At 43.6% G+C, this 17578-nt stretch overlaps 1 protein-coding gene across 1 annotated transcript in view; it reads right to left on the bottom strand.

Moving 5' to 3' along the window:
* The window catches only part of LOC135546459 (membrane-associated phosphatidylinositol transfer protein 3-like), a 156586-nt gene that overhangs the window by 131254 nt on the left and 7754 nt on the right, over positions 1 to 17578 (bottom strand). Inside the window, exon 2 of the mRNA XM_064974895.1 lies at positions 2884 to 2979. Within this exon, the coding sequence (XP_064830967.1) occupies positions 2884 to 2979 (96 nt within the window). The remainder of the gene's footprint in view (positions 1 to 2883; positions 2980 to 17578) is intronic.

Raw genomic sequence — 17578 nt, 5'->3', positions numbered from 1 at the left:
TCTGCTCTGGATTACTGACCTCTGCCTGCCCTGACCCTGAGCCTGCCTGCCATTCTGTACCTTTCAGACTCTGCTCTGGATTACTGACCTCTGCCTGCCCTGACCCTGAGCCTGCCTGCCGTTCTGTACCTTTCAGACTCTGCTCTGGATTACTGACCTTTGCCTGCCCTGACCCTGAGCCTGCCTGCCGTTCTGTACCTTTCAGACTCTGCTCTGGATTACTGACCTCTGCCTGCCCTGACCCTGAGCCTGCCTGCCGTTCTGTACCTTTCAGACTCTGCTCTGGATTACTGACCTCTGCCTGCCCTGACCCTGAGCCTGCCTGCCGTTCTGTACCTTTCGGACTCTGCTCTGGATTACTGACCTCTGCCTGCCCTGACCCTGAGCCTGCCTGCCGTTCTGTACCTTTCGGACTCTGCTCTGGATTACTGACCTCTGCCTGCCCTGACCCTGAACCTGCCTGCCGTTCTGTACCTTTCGGATTCTGCTCTGGATTACTGACCTCTGCCTGCCCTGACCCTGAGCCTGCCTGCCGTTCTGTACCTTTCGAACTCTGCTCTGGATTACTGACCTCTGCCTGCCCTGACCCTGACCCTGCCTGCCGTTCTGTACCTTTCGGACTCTGCTCTGGACTACTGACCTCTGCCTGCCCTGACCCTGAGCCTGCCTGCCGTTCTGTACCTTTCAGACTCTGATCTGGATTACTGACCTCTGCCTGCCCTGACCCTGAGCCTGCCTGCCGTTCTGTACCTTTCAGACTCTGCTCTGGATTACTGACCTCTGCCTGCCCTGACCCTGAGCCTGCCTGCCGTTCCGTACCTTTCAGACTCTGCTCTGGATTACTGACCTCTGCCTGACCTGACCCTGAGCCTGCCTGCCGTTCCGTACCTTTCAGACTCTGCTCTGGATTACTGACCTCTGCCTGCCCTGACCCTGAGCCTGCCTGCCGTTCCGTACCTTTCAGACTCTGCTCTGGATTACTGACCTCTGCCTGCCCTGACCCTGAGCCTGCCTGCCGTTCTGTACCTTTCAGACTCTGCTCTGGATTACTGACCTCTGCCTGTCCTTGACCTGTCGTTTGCCTGCCCTCCTGTTTTTGTAATAAACTTTTGTTACTTCGAAACTGTCTGGGTCTTCTTCTGAGCCTTGACACGAGGAGTGTGGTCTCTGTTGTCTGTCACTGAGGTATGCTGTGCAGTGTACACCAGGAGAAGTGGAACTGTGTTGAGGCTAGATAAATCTGATTATTTGAATAATGTGCTGCTATTTTGGTCATTGTGTTACACAAGATGACAGAAATGTGATGTTTTTTTAGTTGTTTTTTTAACCTTTAACTAGGCAAGTTAATAATACATTTGGATTAAATGTGTTAAGATACTGTAGAATTGGTTTGACGTAATCTCCCTTATCCATCTCTCTAAAAGAAAAGCGCTTGGAGCAAAGAATCTGCGTAATTAACATTTTCAGTTACCACAGTGGGCGTGATAGCTTATCTCCCTGGGAACATAGAATCCTTTATAGGAACAAACCAACTGAAACCTGCTGAATAATGCTACCACTATTCCTAAACGACAGATACAACCATATAAATGATTGATCATAAACAAGGCATGCATGATGACGCATTTCCCTGGTTGTTATATTAAAATACGGTTAAAGGCCCATGCTACTGATGTGATGACGTGGTGATCCGTGTGTGTGTGTGTGTGTGTGTGTGTGTGTGTGTGTGTGTGTGTGTGTGTGTGTGTGTGTGTGTGTGTGTGTGTGTGTGTGTGTGTGTGTGTGTGTGCATGTGTGTGCAGGTGTGTGCAGGTGTGTGCAGGTGTGTGTGTGTTGTGCTACATGAGGATTTCCCTTCCTGTAAACCCTCTCCCTTCCTAAGCGCTTATCATATTTTACACTTTAACTACCACCTCTAATGATGATTATCTGCTTAATCACAGGGCTATTCTTAGACTACAGACACAGCAGATGGAGACTGCCAGGATGACCTCACCGGGAGAAATATCCTCTGTGCTTAGAAATGATAAACCGGCACAAGCACAGATTACATTTGTCCCTAGCGTTTCCACAAGAGGTACAGAGAGGGTCTTGGGTCACATCCATGACATGATTTATCTTCCTCAGGTTCCATGGAGGCGTTCCAAATGACGCAATATTCCCTGTGTAGTGCACTACATAGGTACAACTAAGGACTGGAGATGTATTGATCTAGAGGGAACTTAGTTAACAAGGAAAAAGACATTTGGTTGGACAAAGCTGTCAGGTCAGAGCATACAAGCAACATGCAACAGATGATCTCCATTTCAGACAGGGACAATAGCTCCAGACCACCTACGATTTTCACCATGCGCCTACTGTGTGAAAGCCTGGTTTAAGAGCAACAACACACCTGTTACTATGGCGTTCCTGTAGGGAATCCACTCAACAGAGATCAGCAACCATTACTGTTATACAACTGAGTCACCTTCCTTCGCCTCTATCTTCCCACCGGGGGTCTAGCATTAGCTATCAGCCTCTCTCTTAGCCTGGAGATAGACTTCTCTCCAATCAATCAAAACAGAAATCATTGACCCACGTTAAATAGCTCCCCTGACCACATCCCAAGCTGCATGCAAATTCCCTGGTGATGTGTGATTCTTGCATTACAGTTCAAATGATTTCCCCTTTCACTGTTCAAAAGACCTGTGAGGAAGCCTGAGAATATATTAGCCTGGCAGGCATGTAAGCCCAATCGGACCCATGTGATAGGATAAGGTACTTTTCAGGGTGCTCACAAAGGAAGAGAGATAAGGGGAAGATGAGAGAGGAAGAAAGACAGGAAAGAGAGAGAGAGTTGACCTAAGCTCTCTGGGTGTTATCAAAGGAAAAAATGAAACTAACCTCTGGCATCGAAAAACTCCTCATCTGAGCTGTCAACAGACTCCTGTGCAATGTCCTGCATCCGCCAGTGGGAGGCACTGTGCTGACGGGAAGAGGCTGAGGGGTAGAGAGAGAAAAACAGATCAAGTTCTATGTCAGGAGAAACGTCTATGTGCGGCATCATGTCATTATTCAAGGACAAATTAATTATGTGAATCTATAGGTTTTTCCTTTCAGCTTCAAGTGCATTGTCTGTCTATAAACGGCAGCAGAACACTTGCATTAGCTTGTAGGGCCTTATTGCAGAGAGGCTCCATTGGCCTCCAGTGTTACAGAGCACAAATCAGGCAAACCAGAGCCCTATTTGAAGGGGGCTCATATAAAGAAATATAAGGCTCTGAAGCAAACCAATTGAGTTCAGAGGTTAGCCAGCTCATATTCTCTATTAACCATAAAACATTGGAGAGGGTGGCTCCATATCTAGGCAGGCTACTGTCCTTCAACAACACTCAACAACAACCAATACCTGAGATATTGAATCAATCTTTAGTATTTTTATTTATTTATTTATTTCACATTTATTTGACCAGGTCGGCAAGTTGAGAACAAGTTCTCATTTACAATTGCGACCTGGCCAAGATAAAGCAAATCAGTTCGACACGAACAACAACACAGAGTTACACATGGAGTAAAACAAACATACAGTCAATAATACAGCAAAAAAATAAGTTTATATACGATGTGAGCAAATGAGGTGAGATAAGGGAGGTAAAGGCAAAGAAAGGCCATGGTGGCGAAGTAACTACAATATAGCAAGTAAAACACTGGAATGGTAGATGTGCAGTGGAAGAATTGCAAGGCAGAGATAGAAATAATGGGGTGCAAAGGAGCAAAATAAATAAATAAATACAGTAGGGGGAGAGGTAGTTGTTTGGGCTAAATTATAGATGGGCTATGTAAAGGTGCAGTAATCTGTGAGCAGCTCTGACAGCTGGTGCTTAAAGCTAGTGAGGGGGATAAGTGTTTCCAGTTTCAGAGATTTTTGCAGTTCGTTCCAGTCATTGGCAGCAGAGAACTGGAAGGCGAGGCGGCCAAAGGAAGAATTGGTTTTGGAGGTGACCAGAGAGATATACCAGCTGGAGTGCGTGCTACAGGTGGGTGCTGCTATGGTGACCAGGGAGCTGAGATAAGGGGGAGCTTTACCTAGCAGGGTCTTGTAGATGACCTGGAGCCAGTGGGTTTGGCGACGAGTATGAAGCGAGGGCCAGCCAACAAGAGCGTACAGGTCGCAGTGGTGGGTAGTATATGGGGCTTTGGTGACAAAACGGAAATGTAAATGACATCGCCGAAGTCGAGGATCGGTAGGACGGTCAGTTTTACAAGGGTATGTTTGGCAGCATGAGTGAAGGAGGCTTTGTTGCGAAATAGGAAGCCAATTCTAGATTTAACTTTGGATTGGAGGTGTTTGATGCGAGTCTGGAAGGAGAGTTTACAGTCTAAACAGACACCTAGGTATTTGTAGTTGTCCACATATTCTAAGTCAGAACCGTCCAGAGTAGTGATGTTGGACGGGCGGGCAGGTGCAGGCAGCACTCGGTTAAAGAGCATGCATTTAGTTTTACTTGTATTTAAGAGCAATTGGAGGCCACAGAAGGAGTGTTGTATGGCATTGAAGCTCGTCTGGAGGATTGTTAACACAGTGTCCAAAGAAGGGCCAGAAGTATACAGAATGGTGTCGTCTGTGTAGAGGTGGATCAGAGACTCACCAGCAGCAAGAGCGACATCATTGATGTATACAGAGAAGAGAGTCGGTCCAAGAATTGAACCCTGAGGCATAGAGACTGCCAGAGGCCCGGACAAATATTCATAATTATGATGAATATGCCAACATACAGTAGCCTACCTGTACACTACCTGTACAACGAATCCACGTGTATAAGAGAAAAAAACATTTTCTCAATCCCCTTCTAAAATACTGTGAAACCATTGCACTTCTGAACACCAAAATAAATACAAGTTTTAATTTGAAGATTTAACCTAAATCAGTTGAAGCTGAAAAGAGTGGACTATAGAGACTGCCAGAGGCCCGGACAACTGGCCCTCCGATTTGACACACTGAACTCTATCAGAAAAGTAGTTGGTGAACCAGGCAAGGCAATCATTTGAGAAACCAAGGCTATCGAGTCTGCCGATGAGGATGTGGTGATTGACAGAGTCGAAAGCCTTGGCCAGATCAATGAATACGGCTGCACAGTATTGTTTCTTATCGATCGTTAAGATATCGTTTAGGACCTTGAGCGTGGCTGAGGTGCACCCATGACCAGCTCTGAAACCTGATTGCATAGCGGTGAAGGTATGGTGGGATTCGAAATGGTTGGCAATCTGTTTGTTGACTTGGCTTTCGAAGACCTTAGAAAGGCAGGGTAGGATAGATATAGGTCTGTAGCAGTTTGGGTCAAGAGTGTTGCCACCTTTGAAGAGGGGGATAACCACAGCTGCTTTCCAATCTTTGGGAATCTCATACGACACGAAGGGGAGGTTGAACAGGCTAGTAATAGGGGTTGCAACAATTTCGGCAGATCATTTTAGAAAGAAAGGGTCCAGATTGTCTGATTTGAAGGAGTCCAGATTTTGCAGCTCTTTCAGAACATCAGCTGACTGGATTTGGGAAAAGGAGAAATGGGGAAGGCTTGGGCGAGTTGCTGTGGGGGGTGCAGTGCTGTTGACCGGGGTAGGGGTAGCCAGGTGGAAAGCATGGCCAGCCGTAGAAAAATGCTTATTGAAATTCTCAATTATAGTGGATTTATCGGTGGTGACAGTGTTTCCTATCCTCAGTGCAGTGGGCAGCTGGGGGGAGGTGTTCTTATTCTCTGGACTTTACAGTGTCCCAGAACGTTTTTGAGTTTGTGTTACAGGAAGCAAATTTCTTCTTGAAAAAGCTAGCCTTGACTTTTCTAACTGCCTGTGTATATTGGTTTCTAGCTTCCCTGAAAAGTTGCATATCACGGGGGCTGTTCGATGCTAATGGAGATCGCCATAGGATGTTTTTGTGTTGGTTAAGGCCAGTCAGGTCTGGAGAGTTCCAAGGGCTATATCTGTTCCTGGTTCTACATTTCTTGAATGGGGCATGCTTATTTAAGATGGTGAGGAAGGCATTTTTTTTAAATAACCAGGCATCCTCTACTGACGGGATGAGGTCAAAATCCTCCCAGGATACCCCGGCCAGGTCGATTAGAAAGGTCTGCTCGCTGAAGTGTTTCAAGGAGCGTTTGATAGTGATGAGTGGAGGTTGTTGACCCATTACGGTTGCAGGCAATGAGGCAGTGATCGCTGAGATTTTGGTTGAAAACAGCAGAGGTGTATTTAGAGGGCAAGTTGGTTAGGATGATATCTATGAAGGTGCCTGTGTTTACGGCTTTGGGGTGGCACCTGGTAGGTTCATTGATAATTTGTGTGAGATTGAGGGCATCAAGCTTAGATTGTAGGATGGCTGGGGTGTTAAGCATGTTCCAGTTTAGGTCGCCTAGCAGCACGAGCTCTGAAGATAGATGGGGGCAATCAGTTCACATATGGTGTATTACACAGATATCATGTGAAAAGTATGAATGCCAGTGAGTTCCTCAAATTCCCATTCTTCAGGACTAGAAAGAGGGAGTATTTAGAGAGATCCCTCAAGCTCTGTTCTTGTAAGATCAGTGTTATAAAGTAATGCCAGATAAAGTCAATAACGTTCATTAGAAATGACTTTCAGACAACCAACGATTCTTCCTTTAAGTACTATTGAATTCAAACAAGATCAATGACAAGTGAAAGTGACAAAGTAAATTGTTCCATTGCGCCTCCAGAGAACTGCTATGGGAGAGAAAAATGTCACCTAATTGAGTTGTGTGAGCTTTCCCGACTCTACACACATAGAGCCAGTGTCTGAGAATCTAAGAGCCTTTACTCCACAACACAACAACACCAGGCTGCTTGTGTTTGATCTCAGCTCTTTTCATACCCTCATCCCTCCATCCCTTCCTATATTATCTACTTCCAGAGGACATTTGCAGAGTACCATACTGGATGTTGAAACGCTGAGTTCATGGCTTCCATTACCATGGCACCTTCTCTGCTCTCACTGTTTTCACTCTCTCCGTCTCTCTCTCTCTCTCCTACGGCCCACTTCTCCTCATCGCTACACAGGAATGAATGAGCTTTTCATTTCTTACAGGACTCCATCAGGTCAAATGTTTTCACTGTTAATATCTCATTGAGGAATGGGTGTCGTTGGAGTTCTCTATTAGAGTCATGAAATGGAGGATAGGTTAGTCTATGCTCAACCACAGCCTGGGCTAGGCCAGCACCTTTCACGACAAGACCCTTGAATTTACTTTTTGAATTGTCTCTATGCACTCACAGGACCCTACACACTCACACTGATACTCCAACACACATGCACAAACACCCGCTTCATCATTTATTCACACACACATAATATGCACATACATTTATACTGACTCTACCCACACCCACTCACATACAATCATCATATAGTTTGCTGCTACTCTGTTTTTCATATATCCTGATGCCTAGTCACCTTACCTCTATACATACAGTATCTACCTCTATTACTCCAGTATCACTGCACATTGTAAATAGGCTACAAGATCTGACTGACCATATATATAGTATGCTTACTTACTTTCTCGTGTTCCTCTTATTTCTATTTATTGCGTGTTTTTGTTCTACCTTATGTTAGTTTTAGTCCTACATTAATTACTGCATTGTTTGGGTTTGGAGCTTGTCACAGCTAATACTTACTGAAAATGGGTTTTCAGGTGTTCACCCTGGTTCATTTCATTGGACTACATTTGTTTACAGCCGAGTGTATGGTGACACACCATATGGGCCCTGGTCAAAAGTAGTGCACAATATAGAGAATATGATGCCATTTGGGACACTCTGATGATGAAAATGTAAATATTAGCTATGTCCTTATGAGTAATTGATAGTGGCTGCAAATAGGGGCATTAACCAAACACCTGACATATTTACACTATTCTGTAATGTATTCTGAGTGATTTCCTTTAAATCTAATTACTCTATACATTCAATACCTCATTTACACAAGCATTTGGACACACCTCATTCAAGGGTTTTTCTTTATTTGGACTATTTTCTACATTGTAGAACAATAGTGAAGACATCAACACTATGAAATAACACATGGAATCATGTAGTAATCAAAAAAGTGTTAAACAAATCAAAAATATATTTTAGATTCTTCAAAGTAGCCACCCTTTTCCTTGATGACAGCTTTGCACACTCTTGGCATTCTCTCAAACAGCTTCACCTGGAATTCTTTTCTAACAGTCTTGAAGGAGTTCCCGCATATGCTGAGCACTTGTTGGCTGCTTTTCCTTCACTCAGCGGTCCAACTCATCCCAAACCATCTCAATTGGGTTGTGGTTGGTGATTGTGGAGGCCAGGTCATCTGATCCTGTCTGGGTTGGCGCCCCCCCCCTTGGGTTGTGCCGTGGCGGAGATCTTTGCGGGCTATACTCAGCTTTGTCTCAGGATGGTAAGTTGGTGGTTGAAGATATCCCTCCAGTGGTGTGGGGGCTGTGCTTTGGCAAAGTGGGTGGGGTTATATCCTTCCTGTTTGGCCCTGTCCGGGGGTGTCCTCGGGTGGGGCCACAGTGTCTCCTGACCCCTCCTGTCTCAGCCTCCAGTATTTATGCTGCAGTAGTTTATGTGTCGGGGGGCTGGGGTCAGTTTGTTATATCTGGAGTACTTCTCCTGTCCAATTCGGTGTCCTGTGTGAATCTAAGTGTGCGTTCTCTAATTCTCTCCTTCTCTCGGAGGAGGACCTGAGCCCTAGGACCATGCCCCAGGACTACCTGACATGATGACTCCTTGCTGTCCCCAGTCCACCTGGCCGTGCTGCTGCTCCAGTTTCAACTGACCTGAGCCCTAGGACCATGCCCCAGGACTACTTGACATGATGACTCCTTGCTGTCCCCAGTCCACCTGGCCGTGCTGCTGCTCCAGTTTCAACTGTTCTGCCTTATTATTATTCGACCATGCTGGTCATTTATGAACATTTGAACATCTTGGCCATGTTCTGTTATAATCTCTACCCGGCACAGCCAGAAGAGGACTGGCCACCCCACATAGCCTGGTTCCTCTCTAGGTTTCTTCCTAGGTTTTGGCTTTTCTAGGGAGTTTTTCCTAGCCACCGTGCTTCTACACCTGCATTGCTTGCTGTTTGGGGTTTTAGGCTGGGTTTCTGTACAGCACTTTGAGATATCAGCTGATGTACGAAGGGCTATATAAATAAATTTGATTTGATTTGATTTGATGCAGCACTCCATCACTCTCCTTCTTGGTCAAATAACCCGTACACAGCCTGGAGGTGTGTTTTGTGTCATTGTCCTGTTGAAAAACAAATTACAGTCTCACTAAGTGTAAACCAGATGGGATGGCGTATCGCTGCAGAATGCTGTGGTAGCCATGCTGGTTAAGTGTGCCTTGAATTCTAAATAAATCACAGACAGTGTTACCAGTAAACCACCCACACACAATTACACCTTCTCCTCCATATTTCACAGTGGGAACCACACATGCAGAGATAATCTGTTCACCTACTCTGCGTCTCACAAATACATGGCGGTTGGATCCAAAAATCGCACATTTGTACTCCTCAGACCAAGGGACAGATTTCCACCGGTCTAATGTCCATTGCTTGTGTTTCTTGGCCCAAGCAAGTCTCTTCCTCATATTGATGTCCTTCAGTAGTGGTTTCTTGGCTATTTGACCATGAAGGCCTGATTCACGCCGTCTCCTCTGTACAGTTGATGTTGAGATGTGTCTGAGATGAGTCTGTTACTTGAACTCTGTGAAGCATTTAATTGCCGATTTCTGAGGCTGGTAACTCTAATGAACTTATCCTCTGCAGCAGAGGTAACTCTGGGTCTTCCTTTCCTGTGGCGGTCCTCATGGGTGCCAGTTTCATCATAGCACTTGATGTTTTTTGCGACTGCACATGAAGAACATTTTCTGGATTTACTGACCTTCATGTCTTAAAGTAATGATGGACTGTAGTTTCTCTTTGCTTATTTGAGCTGTTCTTGCCATAATATGGACTTAGTCTTTTACCAAATAGGGCTATCTCCTGTATACCACCCCTACCTTGTCACAATTGGGTCAAAACACATTAAGAAGGAAAGAAATTCCACAAATTAACTTTTAACAAGGCACACCTGTTAATTGAAATGCATTCCAGGTGACTACCTCATGAAGCTGGTTGAGAGAATGGCAAGAGTGTGCAATGCTGTCATCAAGGAAAAGGGTGGCTACTTTGAAGAATCTCAAATATAAAATATATTTTGATTTGTTTAACACTTTTTTGGTTACCACATGATTCCATGTGTGTTATTTCATAGTTTTGATGTCTTCACTATTTTTTACACCATGAGGAAAATAGTAAAATAAAGAAAAACTTTTGACTGGTACTGTATATTCAGTATATCCGTATGACTTTTGTTGTTCCCTATCATCAGATGTAAAACAAGAATTTGGAGAAGATTTACAAACAAATAAAGATAGATTCATATAAATAGAGCTGAATAATATGTGAAGAGCTTTGGGAGATGCACTTTGTATTGTATTATTATTTCAATGGGATTCACACTCACAGTCTCTTCTTTATAATGGAGTTCACCATAGTAAAGACTAGAAAAAGTGAGATTTTTTTTGTGTGTGTGTGGATGGTACATGGGAGTTCTCAGTACATTTTTCTGTTGTTAGAAACCCTGGCCTTGATCATACTGTGGTGCATAAATCGAGAATTGGCCCAGCAAGAACTCCTCACAAGCCATTAGGGGGAAACTCAGCACCCCTGAGGGATAATGTCCGGACCCTCTGCATCTGGGCTACTCAGAACCCATAGATTTACTGTAAATCCCTTTTAATCAGGAACATACAGTAATCTCCTTATAACAAAATGCAGCTCTCTTCAGGAAAACTGCTCACCCTCTGCCTGGCCCTCATTCTCTCTCTGTCTGTCGCTCCAACGTCCTGAACCCTTACTGTGATCTGACTCTTCACTCATCTCCGTCATCATTTTCCTCATTTTGATATTCACAAAGGTTGCATAGAACATCTCCACAATTTTGCACAATGTTCCACAATTTCCAAATGAGTCAGATTTTATGACATTTATAGCATATTTGTTCAGGTTAAAGATAATATTTTTTGCTTTTGTGAACATATGTTTTGTGATGTCCCAACAGTGTTCTCACCAGACTGTTCCCACAACATAATGAAACATTCTGGGAACCTTTAAATAACACATTAAATGCGTTCTAGGAAAGTTTTTGCAACATCAGGCAAATATTTTATATCAACATTCTGTACTCAACTGGACAGTTTTATGTTATGAGAACATTTGCTGCGCCTAACGAATGTTCTGGGAACTTTCACAAAACCAATTTTGGTTTGCTGGGTATGTTCTTTTCTTCTCAACACAGAGTAGAAAGAGCACTTGGGTCTGGTTCACATGTTCACTGGACATGTGTTGAATCCCACACAAACAGGGTGTAATATGTAGAATACAGAACATTTTGTATGAATGTGCTCTGACTCTGTGATTTGTGACTATGATTTGTAGAGGGGGAAATTGTCAATTCGCATGACAATACAATGAGTTGGCAAAAGAACAAAGACAGACTTGCAACCAGGCTAAGGTGGAGGGCGGCAAAGTTAAATAATGAGGAGATCCATCCGGTCTTCTGTGGATTGGACATACTCATTAACATCTTCTGATTTATTAAATCCCATTTTAACACACAATTAAAATCAATTTCCACAGCCAAAGAAAAAATAGTGCAAAAGAGAGGTCTGGGGAAAAGGGGAGGAGAGTGATCTCCCCATCAAATGTGCTAAATCGCTCAGTTGTAACCTTCCACATGGAATACCCACACACCCGCAAGATCTCATCCCTGTAGATACTTTTGTTTTGATAATAGTTTGCTTTGCAGTTCCAGGGAGACAGCAGAATGCACAAACGTCTTTATATAGTAACCTGCTTAATCTGCCATTTGATAAAAAATCTCACTCAATACCTACAGTATACTGCCCGGACTTCTCCCTACCTAGCAAAGGTCACATACGTGCTGAGGTTCACTACAGACATAGGCAGGGTCAGTGGTAGTGAGTTTTACATTGACAAATGAGAGCCCAGTGAGGGGCAGAGAGTGTGCAGGGGTCTGCTCCATAGCTTAGCTCTGACAACAGACCTATCAGACCTACCCTCCTGCTTTAGCATGATGCCTAATGGCCACATCTAATGGGGGAGGAGGGACTGTGAGTGTATAATATGGCACAGGACCAGGATTTCAACATATACTTTTTTCCTCTGATGACGCATATCAAGAGTGAGAGTGGGGAGAAATTGCTCAAGTAGTTTTTAAATGAAATGAGCGGCATTAGTGAGCTTATGTAGGCGATGAAGTAATCCAAAAGGCATTACAGACATACTCTAAAGTATATTCCCTTATCGGTAAGTAACCACCAGCATCTGTGGTCCATATTGAAGATATCTGAGAGAGACTAACATGGGAATGATAAAAACCCTTCCTCTAAAATGTTACTAAAAAAGCCACGTCTATCCCAGCTGTAGTTTGAGGCAAAGGCTGCTACTGTAAAGTGCTGTTCTCTCTCTCTATCTATCCCTCTCTCTCGCTTTCTCTCTCTCTCTCTCTCTCTCTCCCTCTCTCACTCCCGCTCCCTCCCTCCCTCCCCAGCCAGCCAGCCAGCCAGCTTCAGGCTCCCGGTTAGGTATACAGGCAGTGCTCGACAACCCAGTGCCTGTGTGCTTCCTCATGACAAACAGCCATTAAATTCTAATTAACACTATTTAGCATGCTTGAATAAATAACTGAGGTTAAGGTCTGAATTTATTATCACACGCCTGAGTAGAGTTTAGGAGACACTATGCTGCCGCAGCTTGTTGAGCAATTGGCAGCACTGCTGAATAGAATAACCCTAAGATTTCACTGATGCGACATAAGATTGTAACATTAGATGATAACCGTCAGTTATTGGAAAATGACAAATGTCTTCATGGCTCAAATATTCCATGGACAATAGGGCTATTTGAGGGCTTACATGAGGTTGCAAAAGATACATAAATAATACATGGAAAAAATAATTGTGAAAATCTATCAAAAAGGTAACACTTAAACTGTTTGGCATTGTAATTTGTAATTTGTTGGTTGAGAGTCAGCCAGGCATATCTATAATTTTTCTGGCAACAACGTAGTGATTGAAGTAGCAAACATGAGTGGTTGTGAGACTGAGCTCTCCCTCTAAGGTACGAGAAAGAGCGAGAGAGAGAGAGGGAGGCGATGGGGGGGGGTATCACTGCCTCCCCTCATCGAAGTTACAAGTTACAGCAGCTGCACATTACATATACAGACCACTTGACTATTTCCTCGTTTTGTTAAGTTTTGACAGTTGACAGTGCATGTCAAAGCAAAAATCAAGTCATGAGGTTGAAGGAATTGTCCGTAGAGCTCTGAGACAGGATTGTGTCGAGGCACAGATCTGGGGAAGTGTACCAAAATGTCTGCAGCATTGAAGGTCCCCAAGAACACGGAGGCCTCCGTCATTCTTAAATGGAAGAAGTTTGGAACCACCAATACTCTTTCTATAGCTGGCCGCCTGGCCAAACTGAACAATCGGGGGAGAAGGGCCTTGGTCAGGGAGGTGACCAAAAACCCGATGGTCACTCTGAAAGAGCTCCAGAATTCCTCTGTGGAGATGGGAGAACCTTCCAGAAGGACAACCATCTATGCAGCACTCCACCAATCAGGCCTTTATGGTAGAGTGGCCGGACGGAAGCCACTCCTCAGTAAAAGGCACATGACAGTCCACTTGGAGTTTTCCAAAAGGCACCGAAAGACTCTCCGACCATGAGAAACAAGATTCTCTGGTCTGAATGCCAAGCGTCACGTCTGGAGGAAACGTGGCACCATCCCTACGGTGAAGCATGGTGGTGGCAGCATCATGCTGCGGGATGTTTTTCAGCGGCAGGGACTGGGAGACTAGTCAGGATCGGGGGAAATATGATCGGAGCAAAGTACAGAGATAGATTCTTAATGAAAACATGCTCCAGAGTGCTCAGGACCTCAGACTGGGGCGAAGATTCACGTTCCAATAGGACAACGACCCATAGCATACAGCCAAGACAACATAGGAGTGGCTTCGGGACAAGTCTCTGAATGTCCTTGAGTCCTTCAGTCCACTGTCAGCCAGTCAGGTTGGCAGCTGGTAGCTGTTTGAGAAACTGAAGACATGTTTGAGGACTGAGAAGAACAGAGGAATGTCACTAAATTATTCAGCACATCACACAGCAAAGCTGCCAGAGAAGATATACAGAATTAACCAAACTACGTAATTACTTTCTAAATTAATTTATTCAACTGTGATCATTGGTCTTGATTCTTCTTCCGCTTTCAATTTGGATCTTATCAATAAGCAGAGTTTATTATGTTGAGTATGCCTGAAAATAAATGAAAGAACAAAACTATCAGATAATTACAGTAACGATGTGAGCTGAAGCCATTAATGCAGAAAACAATGTTATCTAGGGAAAGTGTTTGTCTGGGTTATTGATGGCACTGCTTACTTTCTCAAATGAGTTCTGAGGACAAAAGCTACTTGTCTGCTCAACCGTCATTTCTGTGATAATCACCATCTCGCCTCTTAAACTTTTCTTTAACAGTGAAATGGTCTTACTAGGTTGTGTTACGAACAGGAATCACAGAAGACAAGGACTGTCTGGTGTCTCTGTGCTTAATTGTCTGCGGACTGACAAAAGCCTTTGAGATTCAGACATAATAATCAAATGAAAATGTAAACAATTCAACTGTGACCAGTTCAATTTACCGGTACATGAAGCTGAAAAGCACGGCTATGTTTCGACTTTCATCGAGGTAGAAACTAATCAGTTGGATAAGGGCCTTCGCACTGGGCACACAATGGTTCACTCAACGTTGACTCAATGTAATTTCTCAACGTATTGTGACGTGGAAAAAACATAGACTGTTGTTTTGAAGGTGAAATTTCAACCACAACATAATGGTATTATCGTAACCAAATTTCAACATAGATAAACTTTGTATAAAATATGTGGAATTTGTACCTTTAAAACAATGTCAGATCGTCAATGTTATTTCCAATATAGGAAAAAAATATATAGGCTGGGCAGCACATCCTAGTGGAGAACTGATGTATCCATAGCTACACTTTAGCCTCCCATCCAGGGTTTTAACCAAGCCCTACTTAGCTTTGATAATGGTCACTGACTATTACCAATGTGCTATCGTGAGAATGGTTGTCGAGAGATCTCCACTGAAAAAGAAATATATTCACTATTGCTATGAAAATCATTCCAAAGGGTGTTTCACAGAGCAAATGAAATATGACCATACTTTATCACACCAAATATCAACATTTGAAGATGTATCTTCTTCTTGGATAGTTCCATCTGTGCCAATGACTTAGTCTGGCTTTAATTCCAGTTAATATCGACTGTATTTCTGTATTTTGAAAGTTATACATCTTGAAAACTTGATTGCTGATATGCAAATCATTTTGGGACTATATCAACAATGGACTAATTAAACAAATACCAAAATATAAATTTTGGGTGGAATTTCCTTTTAATAGGAAAAATGTATTGTATTTCAAAAGTGAAATTGGATTGTGTTTGGTTGTGAATGTACCAAAATATCAACATTTGAAAGAGATTCATCTTCTGCTTGGATAGTTCCATCTGTGCCAATGGCAGTCTGGCTTTAATTCCAGTTTGTCTATAAATTAATAATTGATATGTTGGATTCACATCTCTATCTCAACCTAACATCAAAGTTAAAGAATAGGACTAAATGCATTTAAAGTTTGATTTGATTTAGTCCTCTTAATTAACTTTTGGTTGAGATGGAGACGTGAATGCAACATATCAATGATTAATTTGTAGACAAACATTACATACAGTGCATTCGGAAAGTATTCAGACTCCTTGACTATTTCCACATTTTGTTACATTACAACAGTTGATAGTTGACAGTGCATGTCAGAGCAAAAATCAAGCCATAAGGTTGAAGGAATTGTCCGTAGAGCTCTGAGACAGGATTGTGTCGAGGCACAGATCTGGGGAAGGGTACCAAAAAATGTCTGCAGCATTGAAGGTCCCCAAAAACACAGTGGCCTCCATCATTCTTAAACGGAAGAAGTTTGGAAGCACCAATACTCTTCCGATAGCTGGCCGCCCGGCCAAATTAAGCAATCGGGAGAGAAGGACCTTGGTCAGGGAGGTGACCAAGAACTCGATGGTCACTCTGAAAGAGCTCCAGAGTTCTTCTGTGGAGATGGGAGAACCTTCCAGAAGGACAACCATCTCTGCAGCACTCCACCAATCAGGCCTTTATGGTAGAGTGGCCAGACGGAAGCCACTCCTCAGTAAAAGGCACATAACAGAGATGGAACTATCCAAACAGAACATAAATCTCCTACAAATGTTGATATTTTGCTGCTTTGACAACCAAACACGATCCAATATCACCTTTGAAACACAATACATTTAGCCTATTAAAGAAAATTTCACCCAAAAACTACACTACATGACCAAAAGTATGTGGTCACCTGTTCGTCGAACATCTCATTCCAAAATCATGGGCATTAATATGGAGTTGATCCCCCCTTTGCAGCTATAACAGCCTCCACTCGTCTAGGAGGCTTTCCACTAGATATTGGAACATTACTGCAGGGACTTGCTTCCATTCAGCCACAAGGGAATTAATGAGGTCGAGCACTGATGTTGGGTGATTAGCTCTAGCTCACAGTCGGTGTTCCAATTCATCCCAAAGGTGTTCAATAGGGTTGAGGTCAGGGCTCTGTGCATGCCAGTTAAGTTCTTCAACACCGATCTCGACAAACAATTTCTGTATGGACCCCACTTTGTGCATGGGGACATTGTCATTCTGAAACAGGAAAGGGCCTTCCCCAAACTGTTGCCACAAAGTTGGAAATACAGAATCGTCTAGAATGTCATTTAATGCTGTAGCGTTAAGAGTTCCCTTCACTGGAAGTAAGGGGCCTAGCCCAAACCATGAAAAACAGCCCCAGACCATTATTCCTTAAGACAATAAATAGGCCATAATAGCGAAGTAATTACAATTTAGCAAATTAACACTGGAGTGATAGATGAACAGATGGTGATAGTAGAAATACTGGTGTACAAGGAAGCAGAAAAGTAAATAAAAACAATATGGGGATGAGGTAGGTAGATTGGGTGGGCTATTTACAGATGGGGTATGTACAACTGCAGCGATCGGTTAGCTGCTCAGATAGCTGATGTTTAAAGTTAGTGATAAAAATACAAGTCTCCAGCTTCGGCAATTTTTGCAATTCGTTCCAGTCATTGGCAGCAGAGAACTGGAAGGAAAGGCGGCAAAAGGAGGTGTTGGCTTTGGGGATGATCAGTGAAATATACCTGCTGGAGCGCGTGCTACGGGTGGGTGTTGTTATCGTGACCAGTGAGCTGAGATAAGGCGGAGCTTTATCTAGCAAAGACTTATAGATGACCTGGAGTCAGTGGGTCTGGTGACACATATGTAGCGAGGGCCAGCCGACTAGAGCATACAGGTCACAGTGGTGGGTGGTATAA

This window comes from Oncorhynchus masou, chromosome 9, assembly GCF_036934945.1.
Source record: "Oncorhynchus masou masou isolate Uvic2021 chromosome 9, UVic_Omas_1.1, whole genome shotgun sequence".
In the NCBI taxonomy this organism is placed as follows: domain Eukaryota; kingdom Metazoa; phylum Chordata; class Actinopteri; order Salmoniformes; family Salmonidae; genus Oncorhynchus; species Oncorhynchus masou.
Note: the sequence above shows the minus strand (reverse complement) of the source record. Positions and strands in the feature narration are given on the sequence as shown.